Here is a 20,581-nt window from a genome sequence, read left to right on the forward strand (position 1 = left end):
ATCAATGGTTGCACAGTTAAGATTTTACCCCAATTATAAATCTCCCTTAGCAAGTAACAAAATATAATTTAGCCTTATCTAATGGCAGACTAAATTTTAGCTATGCTTTGACTGGTAGTTTTCAGGCAGAGAATTTAAGAGCATTCACACAATTATTTCAGTGTGCCCTTCCTGGAATGCCTCCGACTTGAGTATTAGGCTTTTGGCATTCAGGGTCATACCCCATCAGCAATAAGCAAACGGTATTGGGGTGTTTACCTTTTTCTCCCAAGTGGGGCAGCCTCCAGTCTCCTCTACACTGATGAACAGTGGAGGAAAACCCCTCTCTCCCTGCGGCCAAACTCCCAAGAGGGAAAAAGCCGGCCATTAAACTTCGATCCAACCAAAGCCCCAGAGCAGATTCAGCCCCAAGTTCTAAATGAAATGACCAAAACCCAAAGTGAATGCTACAAGGCCTCATGCTCCTTTAGGTCCCCAGACCAACCTGCAATGTTCAGTGGGGAATCAAAATCACCATTTTCAAAGCAATGGCTTTTCCCCCCAGGACGTTTAACCACGCAAATACAAAACACATCCAGTATTTTTGACACCCAGTAAGCTGTTATTTTAAACACAGTTTCAATAAACTACAAAAGTTGATACTGTTAGAGGCTTGAAAATATACGATCTCATTAAAAAACGCTGGCACTTAGAAAGATCTCTAGTGGCCAATCACAGCTTGGGGAGTGCTGTAATTTATAACTTTGATCCCCACAGCTAAACCATTTAATCTGATAATAAACATCAATCACTGATTTTTATTGCACCATTTTGCAGCCTGAGCAAAAAACCTTGCTCTCGCGGACAAATTAGGCACCCCAAAGTGACTCTTGCAAATAAATACCAACTTTAATATTCAGCAATATAATTCCATGGGATCAATTTTTTATTTAAGCACTACTGGAGCTAGGAAAAAGTTTGTAACTACAGAAGTATCTACAAAGGCAATTCAGAGCACTGCAATAGCACCTGGCGAGCAGAAGCCTGCCTCTCCAGCAGCTCAGTGACAACACATACTTACCATTACGTCTGTTACAGTTGTCGTCAGAAAGTTATTAAGTGTGTCCAGATATTCTGTGTGACAGCCCATAACTCACCATTAAAAATGATGCAAGATCCTATTACGTTCCCATGCAGACTGGTGTTGGCTCGAGGTACTAATCCACAATCTACCACTCAATAGCAGGGGAAATGGATCAGTCAGGCATAATACATTGTGCAAATGGATAACTGCCAGAAAAAATAAATCAGTTGGAGCCCATTAATATATAATGATGTCCAAGCTACCATTAATTCAGATACTCTTTCCCAACCAGAGAGCTATTTAAGAAGTAACTGAAATAATGATTTTCTTTTGGACACATCAAACGCCCATCACTGCTTCATGCTGGATTCCTGTAGTCAGTGGAACAAGGCAGCTCTTCAGTATGCTGTCATGTTTTTCTGTAAACTGATATTTTCCAAGATAGAAAGATATCTTATAATTAAGTTAAATTATTTATAAAAGTTCCAGTCCAGGTAGAAATGGAAAATTAAGAACAGCATAAAGGCCACCCCAGTCTTCCCCATGAATGCCTGCAAGAGTCGAGCAGGCAGTCAGCAGCGAGAACATCGAAGGCTGCCAACTACTCTCTTTTTAGCAGGATTACCTGGGGCTTTTGCTTCAGAGGAGGAAAGTTAAATTTAAATGCCGCTGTCCCAGAATGCACTTACTAGAAATGATGGCCTTTTGAGAAAAAAATAAAATAAAAAATCTGTTTCTCCCCAAAAAGAAAACACAAAGAATAGAGCAAGGAATATTTGTCTTGAGACAAGCAACAGGAAGGGGTAAAACAGGCTTTTATATGTCACGACACGCCGACAGTGCATGCTCGGACCCCAGCTCCATCAGCCAGCACATCTCCATCCCCCTTAATCACCTCCCCAGAGCACTCTCTACTCCAAGGAGCTTTGCTTACATGAAAAATGTATCACCTTTGTGCCGAGCACGGAAAATAGATGAAGGCACTTAAATTCGTGCCTTTTAGTCTTGCGACTCCACTAACATATTTTAGTTACTGATTACAAATGTTGGAGCTCCTCAAAGTGAACTTTCCAGTTGTCTCCAGTACGCTCTCCAGCGTGTATATAAAATAGTTTTAACTGAGACTCACATCAGCAATTTTGTAAGTGTTGCATTAAATCTAGACGGTGTTTTTCATCTCGAGACAGAAAAATGCATATTAATCCAGCAGCAAAGCAATGCAGTGAGAATTTTAAACATTTCTGTCAGTATCAGAAAAACCATAATACATTCTTTGCTAGACGAGATACTGAGTCATTTTGGTTCATTTGGAGGCCATTTGCTAACTTTATTAGGCAATATTCAGATGATGGATTTCAAAAGGATATTCACTGTAGAAACAGGCTTTGTTTCTGAAGACAGTAATTAGGTTAACCTCATGAATAAACTCTTTATATCAGCAGCCTGTACAAAACGAAAGTAGAAAAATGCAGGAGAAAATTAGAAAGTAAAAAAAAAAAATATCACACAAACGGAAAAACTTAAATCTATCTGTAGCACCCTCCATCTCACACTTCAAAAACATTTCATACACGAACAGAAACGTCACCGGACCCGACGTACCAAAATGTACAGCGTTACGGGAGTGACGCTGAGGTTGTTGTGCTCACGGTGGTGGTCGTATACGTGCTGTTACCAACGCGTTGGTCAATGGTTGATGCAGAACCTGTCCCACCGCGAGGGCTCCCTGCACAGCCAGGGCCTGGGGCAGCAGCGGGGAGCCGTCCTCGCCCCAGCCCTGCTTCACCGCTGGGCTGCGGCCATCCCGAAGCCCCCTAAGGCACACACTGAGGTGAAGTCACCTCATGGCGACCCACAGAAGTGTTTGTTGGTCAAGTGGGGCCTTCACTGGCCGCTCCTGGAGCCGCTGGTGCTCGGCGTGTCGGGGCCTGGAGGCCGCCTCAGCCAAGCCCAGCGCCACCAGGCCGCAGGGACAACAACAGAGCTGTGGGGACAGGCCCTGCCTCTTGACAGAAGCACTGAAGAAAAAGGGTGAATCCCATTTCCATTAGACTGTTCATTCAGTGAACGGCTGTCTTTTCTCCCCAAAACACCCGGTAATTCCTCCTTAGCAAGGTCAGTTCCAAAACAAGTTTTAAAGAAAAAAAAAGAAAACAGAAAAAGGGAAAAAGATCATCCAGGCCTCATTGCAAATTTCAGATAAGGTCATTTGACGTATTAGCATGGGCTTAGGGCAAGAGCACACAGCCCACAGGCTTGTAACCCGTTAGTTTAACCAGTACGAAGTGCACAGTGCTCATTACAAAGCTGGGACGAGCATTAAATAGTAATGACCAACCTAACGGCCAACGTGCCGTGAAGTGCGGATGCAAGGACTAGCAAAACCTGAGGTCATTTTAAGAGGCATTACAAAGGGTCTTAAGAAAGAGGTTGTTTTGATCATACTTCTATAGGCCTTCCCCTTCAGCAGAACAAAGCATTATATTACAGCACTAACAATGAGATATTTTTCCTTGAGTCAGCTTTAGAATAATGTTGACATTATAGTCAATACATTATATATCACTATATTTATGTCAGAACCTATCGGCATAAAAATAAATCAATCTAAATGCATAGCTTTTGTATTTAAATGAAGCCTGGCAATGCCATATCTTTCCTTCAATTTTCACTCAGCTTCTTATGTGTGTATCAATCATTTCTGACAGATTTCATACACTGGGATATCACCTCTAGTCTCACTAAAAACTATTCTAAGTGAATTTTATACACAGAGACTGGAAAATCTGCTTTTGGGAGCTCTTTTTATAAGCAGTACCGTTTTTGATAGCTTAAGTTTTATTCTCGACCTCATTCAAGGTAGGTCTGAATTGCAGGCCAGCGCACTCGTAAATGAGGGGCACCCCGAGTCAGCCAGGCTGCACTGAAGCATCAGCAGAGGTGAACAAGCTGGTTTCCAGCTCTGGCTACCAGGTTGTTTCACCCCAAAACAGTGACCAGAAGAGATTGCTCAGGAACCATACAAACCAATCCAGTATAGAAGAGGCACCATATAAGTGTTTTAAGAGAGATTTTATCAACAAACTTCATCTTGAGCAACAGACATAAGCTGATATGTTTTCATTGCTACTCCATCAAAAAATGCATCTAAAAATATAAAATATCCAAAAAAAAAATGTAAAGACAATCTGTAAGACGTTGACTAGCTCAGTGAATAAAGTAGAATATAAAAATGGCCTGACGTCTTCAGTATTAAGTAGGTTAACCAATTTCCCATAAGTGACATCTGAGATTTTTTCAGCAATTTGCAACAGCCATATGTGACCCATTTCACCCAGGATGCCATAAGGCAGTTACTTCACTTACCTTAATTTGAAGTGGCCAGTTATGTTCAATCATCATTCCAGCTGACAAGAGAAATGCAGGATGCCAACTCCACTCTCTCTGAATTATTGACATTAACAGCTGTTTTATATCTACAGACAGAGCTTTGCAAACATGTAAACAAGTCAATTAATTACGATACTATAGTAAAATTGATTTTAATAATTTGAGGAACATCCTGATGTTTTCAGATCTGCAGACACTATATAAAAATTAAAGATACCAGAAAGAGTAAAATTTGCTTGTTTGGAGGAAACAGAACAGGAACTATTTTCTTCTGTTTGCTGCAAGGCCCCACCTTCTGCGTGCAGAACAAAAAGACTCAGCCCTACATGCACAGATGACCTCGGATGGGTAAGCAGACTCTCCGTCGCAGGTCAGGTCTGCTTTCACAGCCCAGCTGGAACCTCTCCAGCAGCACCACTCCAGCCCAATGTGACAACATGCACCCCAGAACCGCTCAGAAACCCCTAATCTGCTGAAATCCAACAAGGCTGTGCCACGAAAATGAGCTCTTAATAGAATGTGAAATTAGAGAAATCAAGAGATCTTTGTGATGGACACCACATCCTGATTGGAAAAGGGGTTGGCAGCGCTCACCATGCTCAAACACACATCTGTATAGGAAACCACCGAGCTCACAGCACAGTTCTCTATAGAGGACACAATTTAGGTCTTAGTCTGTAAAATTTGAGGACTTTTTTGATCACTACTTTCCTTTCCATCTATGGATCAGATGGCATTTTGATATAGTTGTTTTAAATAAGTTTACTCTGTATATATAACAGACAACAAGGCAGGGATCACCTCAGCTAGAGACTTAAACCTATGCCATTTTATGCAAATTCAGGCTTCACAAAACACATCAGGTTGGGGTCAAAAGGATTTTTGCTGAGGATGCTAACATTGCCAGTCAAGAGTTCAGGTTTGGGGATGAAGATCATGGTTCCGCCCCTCCACCAAATAGAAAACACAACAGCCACCACACTCACTGCATTCGTGTCCGGAGGAATGGCAGCAGCTTCAGTCATTTGTGTCCTGGGCAGGAACTCGACCAAAGGCAATTGTACCAGAGTCAGAGCAGCAAACTACAGCAGTCTGAGGCATCTGGCAGGGGACATCAACGTGCGAGTATTTCAGGAAATTAGACGTATGCAGTTATAAATGCAGGGGTTGGACTAGATGATCTCCAGAGGTGCCTTCCAACCTCAGCCATTCTGCAATTCAGCTTAAATATACATATATGCACATGTGGGTGCAGGTATGTTTATATAGTTTAGTCACTTTGTTACCCTACCCTATTTTACTTGCATGAGAAGAAATAAAGTGACCTCTTCCTGCTGAAGACTATTGGTATTAGCATTTGCCTTTTGAAAGCAGCCTCCAGAATCAGGTAAGTAAATCACAGAAAAGCAGCAATTGCAGCCTTGAAGTAAGACTTTTTGTCCTAACGCAGAAAACCTTCCTTGCATGTTGATGTTGCAGTAGTGACCTCTAGTGACAAGTACCCCAGAACAGAGGAGTGTTTGTTGGGATAAACTACCCTGCTCACATCTTCCCCCTCGATTGCTTCTCCTGGTCCAGCTCCATCTCCCCTACGCTGGGAGGATGAGCAAACCCCAACCGCAGCCTGCACCACCATCTGCCTGGTGAACCTGGCCGTGGCAGACCTGCGCTACCTCTTCTCTTTGCCCTTGCTCATCGTCAGCTACATGCAGCAGGACACTGCTGCATTATTTTACAAAATCTGGAGGCCACTGGGGAGCCCAAAAGGTTGCCTCAACCCCCTCTTCTGCTTTCTTTCTGGTCAAACTAACTGAGCCAGGCTCGCCTTGGAGCTGAGGCTGCACCGGGCTGGCCCCCTTGCCAGGCCTGCCGTGAACGCACAGGGGAGAGGCGCCCCAACAAGACTCACCCCTTGCTGAGGAAGCACGTCCCGGCTGCAGATGCTATCTGCTTGACTGAGTGTGAGGCTTGGAAAAGTCACCCAGCGCTAAAACTGTACAGAGGACAAAAAAGAAACTTCATTTCAGATTTCAAAAATCCCTTTTCCCCTTTTCTGTTTGAAAATTAAAACCTGAATCTAAAATTATGCATGGGAAATTTGAAGCACCGACACAGCAGTGAGAAGAAGGCTCCATTTATCAGGGGAACGGGTGACAAAGGAACAAAAGCCAGACAGCTCCCATGCTCCACAGCCACAAATGGAAAAGCGAGGTGAAAAAAAAAATAAAAAAATCACTTAATCACTGAGCTGAAAACCCCTCAGAAAGGAAAGGCTGGGTTGTTTGGCGCTGAGCTGACAGCGATGTTACACCACATACAGAAATGCACCACAGTACTTTAGCGAGATGCTCAAGAGTACAGAGAATTTAGGAACTGAAAGTTTCAACAAGACACCAAGTTCCCCATTACTGTCCTGCATGAAATGCTGATCCATGGGTAACGGCAGAACAGCCGTCTATCGTCACAACATGCCAATATTAGCCCAGAAGCAGAGATCTGTGACTGGCAGAAGCAGCTAGCTGAAGGAAGTGAGAAAGAGCAGTACAAGAACAATTATCTAATTTCTTCCCTTCCCAAAAAGGACAAATGCATCAACCCAACAGCAATGGAACCAGGGGGACATTTTTCCTTTGGATCCTCAAAGAGACGCTTCGTCTATGTATTTCCCAGGGGAAAGCAGAAATTGTGCTTGTTTGAAAAAAAAAAAAAAAAAAAGTAAACCTCAACTACCTCCAAGGGCAACAACACATCACAGAACACTAAGAACAATACAAGTGCCAACATCCATTTAAAGCTTTTATTAAAAGAGACCCATAATTCACAAGTCTACAAACAAAAATCAACCATGATAGTGTTTGGTTCTCTAAGGGAGCACAGAAAGCACCAGTAAGAGTTCTCACAGGTCAGCGTACTGCTCCGGTTCAGAAGTAAGCTCAATCTGCGACTTTATTTTCCTAGATTGTTCTTCAGAATACATTACTATTAATCAAAATAGTCTTGGCTTAGTCTTTCATAAACCTGTTAGCCTTTTAAGAACATGAAAGAAATCTCCACTTAGTCATATCTTAAAAAAAAAAAAAAAATTAAAACAATGAGTTGCAGAAGGGCTAAGTTACTGCAGGCAAAGTAATATAAATATAACATTTTTATTCTAACAAAATATTTTCTCTCCAGTCAAGCAACTTGTCTAAATTTCTTAAGCACTGGGGCACACAAGAACTCCCTGAAGTCAGCCAAAAGCTCACTCACCCCCGTGCACCTCATCATCTACTCATATAGCAGCTCTTCGCTCGGTGCAGCCGGTGCTTAAGAAAGCCAGATGCTCTTCCCTTTTAGAGTACGATTAGTTTAGTGTAAGAAAGAACTTATGTCCAATTACATAAGTGAGGCTTTATGGTTAACAAAAACAAAAGAATCTGATAAAGCACTCCGCAGGAGTTACTAGAAACTAGCTCTGTTCAGGAACAAGCCTTCCACAGAAATTACAGAAAAAGCGTAATTTTCATGATGAAATGGAACATTTTTCCAAGAGTGCCAAAACTCAGTTAACTCTTTCCACAGTTTTCAGTGGCAACCTCTTAAATACATCAATTTTCACGTCAATCATGACTCACATGAGGTTATTGCTAAGTCTGTGATCTAACATTAAATTCCAGGGCTAGTACTTTTTGAATAGAAGCATTAGAATTGTATGGTTCAGTTTCTTCAGAAATATTTGCTTAGACCAAAAATAAAAGAGGTAGTCTTCCCTCACATTTTCTACGATAAAAATGAAACAGATTGTTTTCAATACGGCAATAAAGCTGTCCAACTTGAGAAGTTAAATATTCCATGACTACATCGACTCATTTCACAGCAACTTGGTTACCGCAGCAAAGCTTCCACGCTTCAGCCATGGTTGTATACTGAGAGGAGATCACGTCTTAGCTATTGAGTTGAGCTACTCACTGAGTATTTTAGGAGGGTGTAGCACATGCCCACGGGTTCAAATAAACAGCCAGGTGATTCTTCCTCAGTATCTGTGTTATTTACCTCAAAGTGCAGAGGGGAGCTTAAGCCAAATACTTTAAAAATAGGGTCTGTGCTTGCAGAAAAATGTGGTGCATGATTCTGCTTCTGCAGCGTTAGTTCTCAGTACTGGAAACAAAGTTGTGTGTACAGGAACTTCAATGTGTTTCTGCTTTTGCAAGTGGGGCAAGATGCTATTTCAACACGCTTCTGTGTGCCATTGTCGATAAATAGGAAGAGTAATTATCGGGTAGCTGCAAAAAAATAAGATTAAAAACATGCATCATGAGAGGCACGCTCCTCAGCTTATTTGGTCTGATTCAATTCCATTTTCCTCATTACATTTTTAACTACCATCAGTGAGACTGTTTCTGAGAACAAGCATACATTAAGCATTCTACTCAGAGGTTAATGTGCTGGCTATTCGAAACAATAAACCGAGGTTTTGAAACAGCCATTTTAGTCTTCTATTCATTACTATTAAAAACCCTACTTGGTTACTAATACCTGAGCGCCTAGTTTGGAGAGGTATTTATTCCTGAAACTAAAGTCATCAGCTTTTGGCCGTAATTTAGCCAAGTCATCTTCATTTTGACGTCTGAGTCTCTCTTGTTCTTCAGCTCTGGAAAAGAAAATTCATTTAAGAGACTTGCACTGAAGAGTGCAAACTCAGCAACTATCTTGTGTACAGTGGTTTTATTTCTTACAAATAAAAATGCTTCTAATGTTTGTAGATGAATTTTGGATATTAAATTAACAGAAAGCTGTGAATGAATTACACTAAGTGTAAAGAAAGAGAGAGGCTATTTTCTGCAGTTTCCTTTTATTTAGATTGCAAGACTTCAGTAGAAAGATAAATCTTTTGATTTTCACAGATTACAACATGCTCAATGAGCTTTTGTAAAAACAATTTAATATCCCTTTATTGAACAGGTCTTCACTCCTTAAAATATAAGATTACAATACAAAAAGAATCAATTGTCAAAAATGCAAGTAAAAGACTGCTCAGCAGTCTTCAGAATTGATAGCAGTCTCCTACAAGAGTCATTATTTGACCAGACCATCGTCAGTCAGTCATTTCCTACACAATCTTAGAGGGAAACAGGACTGAACAAAGCTCTGAACATGTTTAGCTTAAGACAGTGGTTTGCATTAAGACAGTGACAAAGGCAGTAACAGTGACCCACTTCCAAGCTCACAGTGACCCACTTCTAAGGAAGGCAATGAACCTTATTCCAGTACAAAAAATGCTGTTAAGAAGTCTCCACCCACACCAAAATGGTACAGTGCTGTTCACAGGCACTTTATGCTAGTCTTTATTTTAAGATGAACGTGTTTGTCCTGGGCTGCAGAGTGCCCTCTCCAATGACACAGCTTAAACAGTGTAAAACACTGTAAACCGATTTTGTTCAAGTGTTAAGAGATAAGTTGGCATTAGTTAAAACTGGTTACAAAGCATAAATCTTAGCCATTTCCTATAAAATTCCCAGAACGTTAGTTTTTTGAAAAAGAACTATTGTCCAGTGCTGACCACCAAACTAAGCAACACAAATTCTTCAAGTTGACATGATGCTGATCAAATGCTCCCCACTTCTGGATGATATTTGCTAATCAACTTTCTTTTCTGCAAAAAACATTGTAAAAATTACTGAAAATATAACTCTAAGGCACTACATCGCACAGTATACTCTAAGACATCTTTCACAGTAAATTCTGGCAGTGTTATGCACGTGGTCAGGGCAGACCGAAAAGTGGCTCTGTTTGGACACAGGTCTCCTTTGCTCCCGAGCACAATGTAGGTTCTTTTGTTCTTTCATTTGTTTTAAAAAATGGCTGTGATGTTTTGCCTCAAGGACAATACTCATCACAATTAAGTCTGCCTGCTCACCAGCTCTGGAAAGCTTTTGTTTCCTTCAGTGTTCCTCATGACTGATATATAACATAAACCAGGACAACAATCAAGACAATGTTACGTGCCACCACAAGTCACCTGGCAAGACTTTGTTGACAGGCTGTTTGTGTTTTTTTTTCTATATTAAGTATCATCGTGTGCAAAATTTTATAAAGGTCCATAAAGTACATATGTAAAGTGTCTTTATTATCAAGGTATTTATCTGGAAAGAACTTAGATACAAGCTGTGAGATGCACAGTATCTGCAGGTAAAGTGTTGTTAGCTATTAAAAAAGGTAAAGCATTTCAACAATACGTGCAAACAAACTGCAGGATCTGAAGGGACTCACTGAGCTGAATTAGGTCAGAACAGAACACGTATCAGAGAAATTCCACATTGTTTATATGTAAGCAGCTCAAATTCCACAGAAGTTATCCTGAAAGCTGTGACTGGCTTCCATATTAACATTTGTCATGGAAAAGCTTTTCACTGCAGCCAGCATTTATGGCACAGATCTGACCACAAACTGAGCTTGACATTACCAGTGCAATTTAAACTCAAGCCACAGTTCTCAGAGACATGTTGAGTTAAGACTTCTAAATAAGACAGCACAAGGAGCAAGCTGAATGGGAAGGGACCAGAGTGCAGACTCTCTTTCTTCTGAAGAGGAATCTGGTTTTTAATGTGACTCTTAAAAAAATTAGTCCATGCATCACTTGACAATAAACCCAAGTAATGTTTGTTGCTGACTCAGTCAGGAACACACCACGTAAAAGGGCACGTTATGAAATAAATGATGCAAACTTTTTAAAAATGCACCTCTATTCCGCTGAGCTGGAAGGCTACTGAATTTAATGAGGAGAAATAGTAAGCAGGAGTGCCAGGAAGGGAGACCTGGTTCATTGTTACTTCCTCTAATTATTCACAGGAGGCAAGAGTATGAAATCCTACTACCTCGAAGGAAAGAAAGTGACTTTCAATACAAATGTCTGAACTTAGTCTTTTGTAGGTCTGCCAGTAATATACCCAATTACTTCAGGTTCAACATTTTGTAAGGACGCTGTTCTTTACACTTACTCGGTTGCAGCTACTTTTTGCAGCTTTTCCCTTTTCCTTGCAGACCAGTTAAGATCACCACCTGCAATAGATGACAAATCTACTTAGAAAACATCAATTTTTAAAGCTTCAAATTCTGTATCTTTGATAGCATACCTCATTACAGAAATTCTCACAGCATTTGACAGAAGAGATCACTCATTTTATAAAAACTGATGTAAATAGAAGAAAGCAACTTCCTCATAATCATATAAGCAAGTAAAATCAGGAACTACACTAAGCTCTCAAGCCTGACTCAGGTTTTTGCTGAGTAACAACAAAGTTTCTCTGCAACTCATCACACTACCCCATAAAATTAGAGAAAGTGAAAGCAACTTGGAAAGAAACAAACTAAGGTAACCCCTCCAGATCTTTCAGTGGTTACTGCTTCAAGAAGTAGCTGAGAAAGAACGCTATTTGAAGGAAAGTCTACCAAGTTTTTATATTTGCAGATACATACAATCAAGCAGTTTACACATAAAAATAGCTTTAACTGCTTATCTGCATAATATCCTACACATTTGTTCACGTTAGCTGGAGGGGCAGGTACTTCACCCTGCTGATCAGCTTTAACATCACAGCAAGGTTCACGCTACAGCACCAAGGAAAAACATTTGATGAGGACAAGCCTCATCCAAGGGACAGCACCAAATCCATGTGCTATAGCATCTGACGCCCAGCTGTACACCACCAACTGTAAACAGTTTGTCTTAGTAACTTGATGAATTATGATTGAAAACAAACATCAAGAGACACTAAAAGCACTTACCTGTGAGATGATTCACAAAATACAGCATGACTACAGCTATCAGTGACACTAAAAATAAAATAAAAAAGTTTTAGCTGACAGAAAGTTTACCACAGTAACATAAAAGCAGCTTTAACATCCCACTGAGAAACAATTAAGATTTTTTTCATGACAATTGTAACAAAAAGGGAGCTTTTTGCCAGCAGCATTTCTATCACTTTTGAAAATTCCACTATGCTCACAAGCAGCATGGTAACTCAGAGAAAGTTTAAGGGTTTTTTTTTTTTTCATATTAATAGAGACCCCTGATATAAACACAGCCTTTAAGAGCATCATTCACCTACCCTTTCACTCACTCTGCGTTTTTTCCAAACATCCACACTACTCACACTAAGTCACTTCAGAAAAAAACACACAGTACTTCACTAGGTATCAGTTTCTTTCAACATTGCTTCAGCTGAAGACGTCTATCCAACTGCACGGACACAAAGGAGTCACTAGCGTGTTACAGGAAATATTTAGAGAAGCCAAAGCCTCCTCAACGTACAGAATCTATTTTCAGTGTTTTCACTACTTACAGCAAACACAAGCACTGAAGAAGACCTCAAGAAACAAGTATCCTCTTGTGTCCAGAATCATCCCAGCTGCTATAGAAATAATCGCCAGACCAAGATTCTGGATAGACTGCATGCTAACACAAACAAAGGATTACCGCTGTGTAGAAGCTTTTTCAAGAACAATCAATATTTTATTTTTATCGAACGATAAGATTAACTTCTCTCCATATGTTAGGCAGAGTCACGACTCTGTTTTTGCAGAAGTTACTGTGCATCTGCTGCAACCACACGCTGAAACTACAGGAGACTTCTTCCCAGACTGAACTTGAACAGAACCACCAACCTTTGACTTGTTACAACTACTTCGTATTATTAAGTGGTTCCACAGTACAGGGACATCATCACTGTAGAGCAGCATAAGACGACAGATCTCAGTACTTACAAGCCATAAGCAGTTCCCAGCTGATGTTCTGGAACAACAAAGGCCACCATGGGCCACAGGGCACAGGCAAGCAAGGAGTAGGCCACTCCTAGTAAACTCTGGTGAAATAAATAAGCGACAAGATGCTGGATGAAATGTGTTTTTGCTATAAGGTTCTAATAAATGAATGTATTAGTTTTCCCCTTCTCCAAAAACAGAAAAGAAGAGCAAAAGTAAGGTGTTTTTGCTATGCTCTTCTAAATAAATATGCATATTTAGAAGGAGAGAGAACTTTTTCCAGAAGTGGAAACACTGGTGGGCAGAGCGTTAAAATTTGTAAGCCTAATTTTGTAATCTATTTCTCAGGCACTAGGAAGAGGAAATTCACAACAAAAACTTTTTTTCAAGTTTACAGCTATCAAATATAGCACACTAGAGACAGTTTAAAACCATTAAAAGTGGCTTAATTATGATATTAATAGTCTTAAAACCTATTTAAATTTTCCCTTGTTATGTTGGTGTAGTTATGAAGCTATCTACGTAGTCAGAAGACAGGAAACATGCAGAATAATTCATCAGCAGCAAAATTTCTTATTTTGTCAGATTTAGCTATCAAAGTCTCTTTGAGACACTGGTTACCATTGCTATCCAGGGGTTCCAGAAGGTGAACGCCAACATAATATGAGAAGCAAGCGTAGTTATCACCGCACATAGAACCCATATGATATTCTTTCCAATTTTATCCACCAGGAGTCCAAAGACAGGGGACATGGGTGCCGATATAATATACACAATGCTACAAAAGAGTGAAAAAAGAGAATTTCCCTTGTAACTTGAAGCCATAAAAACCACACACACAAAGAAAAAGAGATTCCAGAACTCAAAATTCCCCAAACGTCTGAGGACATGAAAACATTCATCATCCAAGAAGGAAACAGCAACGTACTTAGAGCTTTTGGAATCACACACCATCTAGTGTTTTCCATTTTGCCAGATCCAAAATTCATCTTCAAACAAGGAAAATTTATTTAGCATTGCTATTAAACTGTTTCCATCAACTCTGAAGGGAATCACCAAATTCCACAGTAATTCCCTTCAGATAGAGCTTTTTCTTTCAGATCCCTCAACCAGCATATCTGAAGACATCTTTACTTAAGCAGATGTCTCCCAACTATTCCTCAGCCCATGTCAACTCTACCTATCCACTGAAGCAAAATACAGATACATATATACACCTAAAGCACAACAGTAGGACATCTACTCATTAAACTAACCAAAATATACCTGTCAATTGCACTTGCTTCTTGAGACGAAAATTGGAATTTCTCAATAAAGAAAACCCTAGAAATAAAGAAGTACAAGCTTAGAACGATGCATACATGAATAATTATCAAACACCCCAAAAGAGATCTCATTTAGAAGACTATTAAGAGTCTCAAGATTTTTGTCAAAGGACTATTTACATTGCATTTTGCAGAAAACATTAAAAATACATAACCAATATATAACATGGTAGTGAGACATTAGCAATAAGAGGTTTTGGAACACATGCACAAGTGAAAAATAGGCACCTACATTGCTGGCTGTTAAAACATCTCAAGTAATCTCAAAATCTCCACTTTACAACATAAAACACTCATGAAGCTCACAAGGTCTGTTTCTAACTGTATTCAAAATCTGATTGAGTTCTTACATCAAGTCACACGGAAAAAAAAAATCTGCACACAAACACTTCAAGCTTCAGCTTGATATATTAAAATTAGCAGCAAAAGAGCTTCAGTCCAAAGCTGTAACTATGTTTAAGCCCCCACCTCAGAATCGACGGTGAATGAGCATTGGAGGAATTCTATATGACAACTGTCCACAACTTTCTGCACCAAATATTGGTGCCATGCTTCAGGTCTAAATAGAGTTTTAATCTGGCAATGGAACACGGGTTATGCTTTTGAGTTCTGACAACTCACCTACACAAACGAATGGTATTTCCCACAAAGCTCAGCAGATAAGGGAAGGGTAAGAGTTGCGTGCAGCACAGACTTACGAGGGGACCAGTGGTTCTGCAGCCATCTGCGTTTTTTAAACATTAGCCGCACCTCCTACCTTGTAAACCACATTACAAGCAGTGAAACCCTGGCCAAACTCAAGGGGAAAAAGCTGCATTATGCGAGGTGCTTACTTGCCAAGTCCGATGAAAGGAAAGACCGCTCCGTAATAACAGACACAGATTAAAAATATAAGCCACAGTGACAAAGAGAAGTCCTTCACATCAGTCAGCTTAATCACTTCACCTGGAACGGAGGCAAAAGACAATATTGTTTCAGTCAGCACAAACGTATCTGAAATTGAAATTCATCCACACTGAATAAACATTAAGGTGACCGAGAGTCACTACTGCAGTATTATAATCCTGCCACTATCTACGTTCTTGTATAAAGTTCACACGGTGAGCAAAAGCTAAGAATACAGGTCCTAGATCAACAGCACCAAAGCGGAGAACTATGTCCTACATTAAGCCGGATGTACAAGTTCTCCAAAGTTTTTTTAAAGCTGTCTTGTGCAGTAGAATTAAATATAAATACTTCCCTGAAAGAACAGTTTGATCAGCTTGTGAAATTAGTGCCTGAAACGTCACGCTATATACTCACACTTGGTTCTCAAGTTTTGTTTATTTTCTAAGTTCTCCCACATGGAAAACTCAAAACACCACGCTGGTGGAAAAGAGCTGCACGTTTCTGCACACCCACTGAAGGAAATAAGACTGATTTCAACAAAACAGAGTCCTGCTGGCAACAGCACTGCCCAGCCTGGTGTGAACTGGAAGGTTCTCCACAAGCTCCATAAATAAAGCATTGAGCAAGCGGAACGATCTGCTCTAGAACGAAAGAATCGAGTCCAAGGCACGTTTACCTGCACCACTCACCCGTTTTCCCTTGCTCTTTACAAAGGAGTTTCTCTGCTCTCTTGTCCAGATAAGCAAGGATTAGCGCGCAACCCAGTGAAAAGAGACACGTTATGCCACCTGCAAGAAGGTAACACAACACGGTTAGCTGTTGAACCAAGCAGTAATTCGGCTTTTAGACACAGAGGGTAACATATCTTCACATATCAAATGCAAGCTCAGTCAGATTAACACCAGTTTACGCACAAGACTCAACAAGCTGTACAGCTCAGAATAAGGTGTAAGTATTGAAGTCTACCAGATGAGGCACCTGTTCGGAACTGCAGTACAAACACCAACTATATTTATTCTACAAATATTACCACCGCTCCCACTCAGTACAGCTGAAGTCCTTATCTGCGCCTTGCAATAATAGAACCAAAGCCGAGGCCTCGTTAACACCACCAAGGCGTTAACACTAACACACATGGCTCTGAAGAAAGGGAACGCCGATCCAAAGGGAGCTGAAATTCCACTTTTACACATCAGGCAGCTACACACAATCTGTGATGTGATGCCCTTCAGAATTTTTTTTTCAAAGCCTGCCCTTTACTCAGAGTACATTGAACGTTTCATTGCTGTAAGACACAAAATTGAGTTCTGCGGCCAGAAAAATCACACAGCTTTTTATCAGAAGCAGCAATCATACGCTCTGCAGAAGCACGGCACTGAGCACTGATACAAACACTATTTGAATCGCTCTTCCCAGTCCCAAATGCCTCTTTCGTACTTCCTAGTCAGCAGGAAATCAGTAATGCATATGCGTACTGCTCAAATTCAGAAACCCAAAACATCAAGTGACATCAAGATTACAAACCTATCATGAGAGTTAGCCCAAGAGTGCTGTGACCACTGTGCCCCAGAAGATGTTGAACTCTGGAGTATATCCATCCCATGATATTCATGTTCACTGTGCTTCCCTAGGCAGAACAGACTTACGTAAAGAACGATGTCTTCCACAATAATGCAAATTCAAAAGCAACATTAGTCAAACTGCTTACTGAACAGTGGTTAGAGACAGATAAAACTACACGGGGAATAAAAGGCACCAGCAACACAGACAAGCCACGCCCGTTAAAGTCCATGGATTAAAGCTACACAGCTTTGAACTTACAATTCTGGCCATGCTTAGTTGTAATCCAAACACGAGATTTAGCTCTTTGCCTTTAAACCAACTGACTGCATACGTGTTCTGGGCCACCGCTAAGGATTCGCCACCTATTCTAAAAAAGGAAGGCACAAAACAAAACATGTTAACGTGGGAAGTAACAAGAAACAGCCCATCACTTGCTATCAATACCAGCGTGACAGTATTTCAGAGTAATTTCCCTATGAACAGGCAAATCTAATGCAAATAGACGAGGCAACAGAAGCCTTAAAGACATGATTCAGGTAAGAATTGTCTTTAGTCATTTATGGAAGTCGAGTTGATGAGTAGCAGCTTCTCGTTTCCGGAGGTAGAAACATTAAAGAACCAAGCGGCACAGCTGCTGACCCCAACGACACCGAAAGCAGCATCTTATCAGAACCCAAAGCCAATTGCCCACCTCCAGCAGAGCTGGTCAGATTTTCTAACATTTTCGTTCTGTGGAACATTCAAAACTAGGAGGCAATCTGACATTTGCTCTTGTTTTTGCCACTACAGCAGCCCTGTTGTATCTGTCATTGCTAAGAATTCCCTTTATTCCAGAAAGTAAAAATTAGAGAAAGACTAATCCAGTTTTGTCAGACTACTGAGCGCCAAGTCTTTATTTGGGGAGTTTCGTAACTTCTGAAATCAGCAGGCAGATTTTCCAAACGAAGAACAACCAAGAAGTTCTACTTATTTTCTAACCTTACATTAGAATGCGAACACGACTGAAGCTTTTTGCACGTCTCAGCTTCAAAGATGCCTCAACACCCAACGATTTTGTCGGAGCACAAACACAGCAGCAGCCTTCTAGGACACAGAAGGCTGATCCTACATGATAGGGCACATAGCACGCTCTTCTAGACTTACCCAAATACCAATCTACCTGCTTCCATCAGCCAAAAAGCATTAAGCAGTGCTCCCAAGGCAAAGATCACCTGTCGAACAAACATTTAAGAAAAATTATCATCTCAAATATGGAGCACGGAACAAACTAGAACCATCCCAAAGCAAGATGATTTTCCCTTTCTGGACCTAAAGAACTGTTTCACATCCACTTCCTGCTCTTTCCTTTTTATTTTACTCCTCTGCCTTATGCACTATCCTGCTGGCTACACAAAATCCAGCCTGACCCACCCTGAATACACGCTACTATCAGCGAAGCCATCCGAGCTTTTTTCTCCATCCCACTCCCAGCAGAGATGCTTCTGGTATCATCCTTCGCCCTCTCATTTGCACTTACCTGCCCAACGCAAACAAAGATGCTAAATATTATAGTGCCCAACCTGTAAGAAAAAATAAAACAACTTAATGAACAGCTAGATTCTTTTTCCCCCCTGTAAAACACAATATTAGACCTACAGCAAGGAAAAAGGGGAGGTTGATGTCCAATAAAGATTCTCTGTAATAAATGTTATAGCTTGACAATTTCGTTAAAAAGATACAGACTGGCATTTTTAAAGCTACTTTACTGAAGACATAAAAGGAACAAAAACTGGTTGTACCAGTGGAAGTTCCTAGGTGGTGCGTAACAAAAAAGAAAAAACTACGCTGTGTTGAATTCCACGTGCACTTTAACTCTACCATCCGCTAAACGCCAACGACAGCAGGACCACACCTACCGTATTCCAAATACTCTGTCTATCAGAAAGCCTCCAAAGAAGCAAAGAACCACGTTGGGCCAGGAATACCAGGCATAGAGCGCCATGAACTGAGCCGTGTTCACCTTCATATCCTACAGGAACAGGAGGAGAAATAGAAAATAGGTAAGTAAATAATTTGCTTTTAAGGTAACTACAAAGTCATGGGATAAGCATCTATGTAGGAGTACTTAGAAATAAGCACGCTTTCTGATCAGAAAGTGCAAGAGGAGGTTTGGTGAAGATTTCTGCTGGAAATGGGACATTTTAGGATGAACTGACGCACGCTGTTTTACCGCATAGAGACTAAGATGTTCTCGGGGGCATCTAAAAGAGAACCACCCACCTCCTCTCAACCAGAACGTGGTAAATGAACGCCGCCAGCACCTCTGTCGGGCTCAGCACTGCTATTTTAACTCCCCCCCCCCCATACCCAGCCTCACCACACACCAGGCAGCCCCCCCCCCCCAAGCAGCACCCCACGGAGCACCAGCCCGGCGGGCACCCGAGCCCCACACAGCCCCCAGCCCTCCCCTGAGGGCAGGACTCACCGCCTGGACCTGCGTCTGCAGGGCGGCCGGGTTGTCGTAGCAGAAGTAGCTGCCTGCGGGGAGAAGGGGAGGGAGGCCTCAGGGGGGGGGAACGCCTCAGGGGGGGGAGGCCCTGACCCGACCCGGCCCGGCCCGGCCCTGCCCGGGGGCTGCCCCCCCCTCCCGCCCAGCCCCGCACCGAAGCCCAGGAAGCACATGAGCGCCAGGACGAGCAGGCGGTGCGCCAGACGCTGCGGGTGGCAGGCGGGCAGGCGGCGGGCGGCCCCCCCCGAGCCGCCCTCGGAGCCCAGCAGCGCCCGCTCCTCGTCCGCCATCGCGCCGCCGTCACGTGGCCGCCCCGCCACGTGATCGCACCCCCCTCCTCCCCGCGGGCGTCACGTGAGCGGCCCCGCGAGGCGCCGCGGGCGGTTGCCGTGGCAACGGGCGGGGCCCGCGCGGCCTGCGCCAGGTCGCCTCAGGGGGCTGAGGGGCGGGAGCCGCGCCTCACACGGGGCGCGGGGACGGGGGTGGCGACCCCCGGGCACTGCCTCAGGATGAACTCACAGATGTGCCCGCACAGCCTGCTGGCTGGGATGGCCTCTTAAGGTCATCAAGTCCCAGTGTTAACCTAGCGCAGCCATGTCTACCGCTAAACCGTGCCCCTAAGCACTGCACCTACAGGTCTCTTAAATACCTCCAGGGATGGTGACCGACTGCTTCCTGGGCAGCCGCTTAAAACCCGTCAGAAACCTTCCAGCAAACAATATTTTCCTAATATCCAAACACAGGCTCCCCTGGCACAACCTGAGGCCATTTCCTCTTGTCCTATTGCCTGTCACTTGGGCGAAGAGACAGAGAGGAATATCTCTCATTAAATTCACAACTTCTCTGAGCCCCTCTTTATTTTTCCACCTTCTCCAGTGTGTTTCCTCACACTGTGTATTACCCCTCTGCTGGGTATTCAGTCCTGTGTCACTCACGCCGCTGGACAGGGCCGTGCAGCGAACCTGTACTGTAATGGTTCATGTGAGAACATCAGAAAAGTCACCTGCACAAAACACAGCAGGATGTCGGCTGTATAAAAAGTCCCTGATATCTCAGCAATGATAAAACTGGGTCTTAGGCACAGTCTTGGAAGGACTTTTCAGTTTTTTGCATATACACAGTCCC

General features: G+C 42.2%; 1 protein-coding gene across 3 annotated transcripts; it reads right to left on the reverse strand.

The window, feature by feature from the left end:
- Positions 1-7,236: 7,236 nt before the first annotated feature.
- On the reverse strand, positions 7,237-19,782 carry MFSD1 (major facilitator superfamily domain containing 1). 3 transcript variants are annotated; one of them, XM_083848037.1, is made up of 17 exons: positions 19,611-19,782; positions 19,433-19,485; positions 18,864-18,976; positions 18,485-18,527; positions 18,112-18,179; positions 17,227-17,335; positions 16,930-17,032; positions 16,095-16,193; positions 15,351-15,462; positions 14,459-14,515; positions 13,814-13,970; positions 13,196-13,293; positions 12,775-12,887; positions 12,218-12,265; positions 11,431-11,491; positions 8,969-9,083; positions 7,237-8,715 (listed from the first exon to the last, which is right to left on the reverse strand). In XM_083848037.1, exons 1-17 carry the CDS (start codon positions 19,744-19,746, stop codon positions 8,656-8,658), a joined length of 1,545 nt encoding a protein of 514 aa, XP_083704163.1. In that variant the 5' UTR covers positions 19,747-19,782; the 3' UTR covers positions 7,237-8,655. The 3 variants fall into 3 exon arrangements, 2 of the variants coding, with proteins under 2 accessions (XP_083704163.1, XP_083704164.1); XM_083848038.1 differs by lacking the exons at positions 7,237-8,715; positions 8,969-9,083 and adding an exon at positions 9,268-10,085; XR_014587931.1 differs by lacking the exons at positions 7,237-8,715; positions 8,969-9,083; positions 12,218-12,265 and adding an exon at positions 9,268-10,085 and having other exon boundaries at positions 11,431-11,509; positions 12,744-12,887.
- Between the last annotated feature and the right edge of the window lie 799 nt (positions 19,783-20,581).

The sequence above is a fragment of the Anser anser genome (genome assembly GCF_964211835.1).
Source record: "Anser anser genome assembly, chromosome: 9".
Taxonomy (NCBI): Eukaryota; Metazoa; Chordata; class Aves; order Anseriformes; family Anatidae; genus Anser; species Anser anser.

Excerpts from the sequence above, each read along its gene's own strand:
- MFSD1 (XM_083848037.1), bottom strand. The coding sequence starts at position 19,746 with ATGGCGGACGAGGAGCGGGCGCTGCTGGGCTCCGAGGGCGGCTCGGGG. Across the intron at positions 18,977-19,432 it reads TGCAGACGCAGGTCCAGGCG|GATATGAAGGTGAACACGGC; the intron begins GTGAGTCCTGCC and ends CTGTTCCTGTAG. Across the intron at positions 16,194-16,929 it reads TGGGCTAACTCTCATGATAG|GTGGCATAACGTGTCTCTTT; the intron begins GTTTGTAATCTT and ends ACCTTCTTGCAG.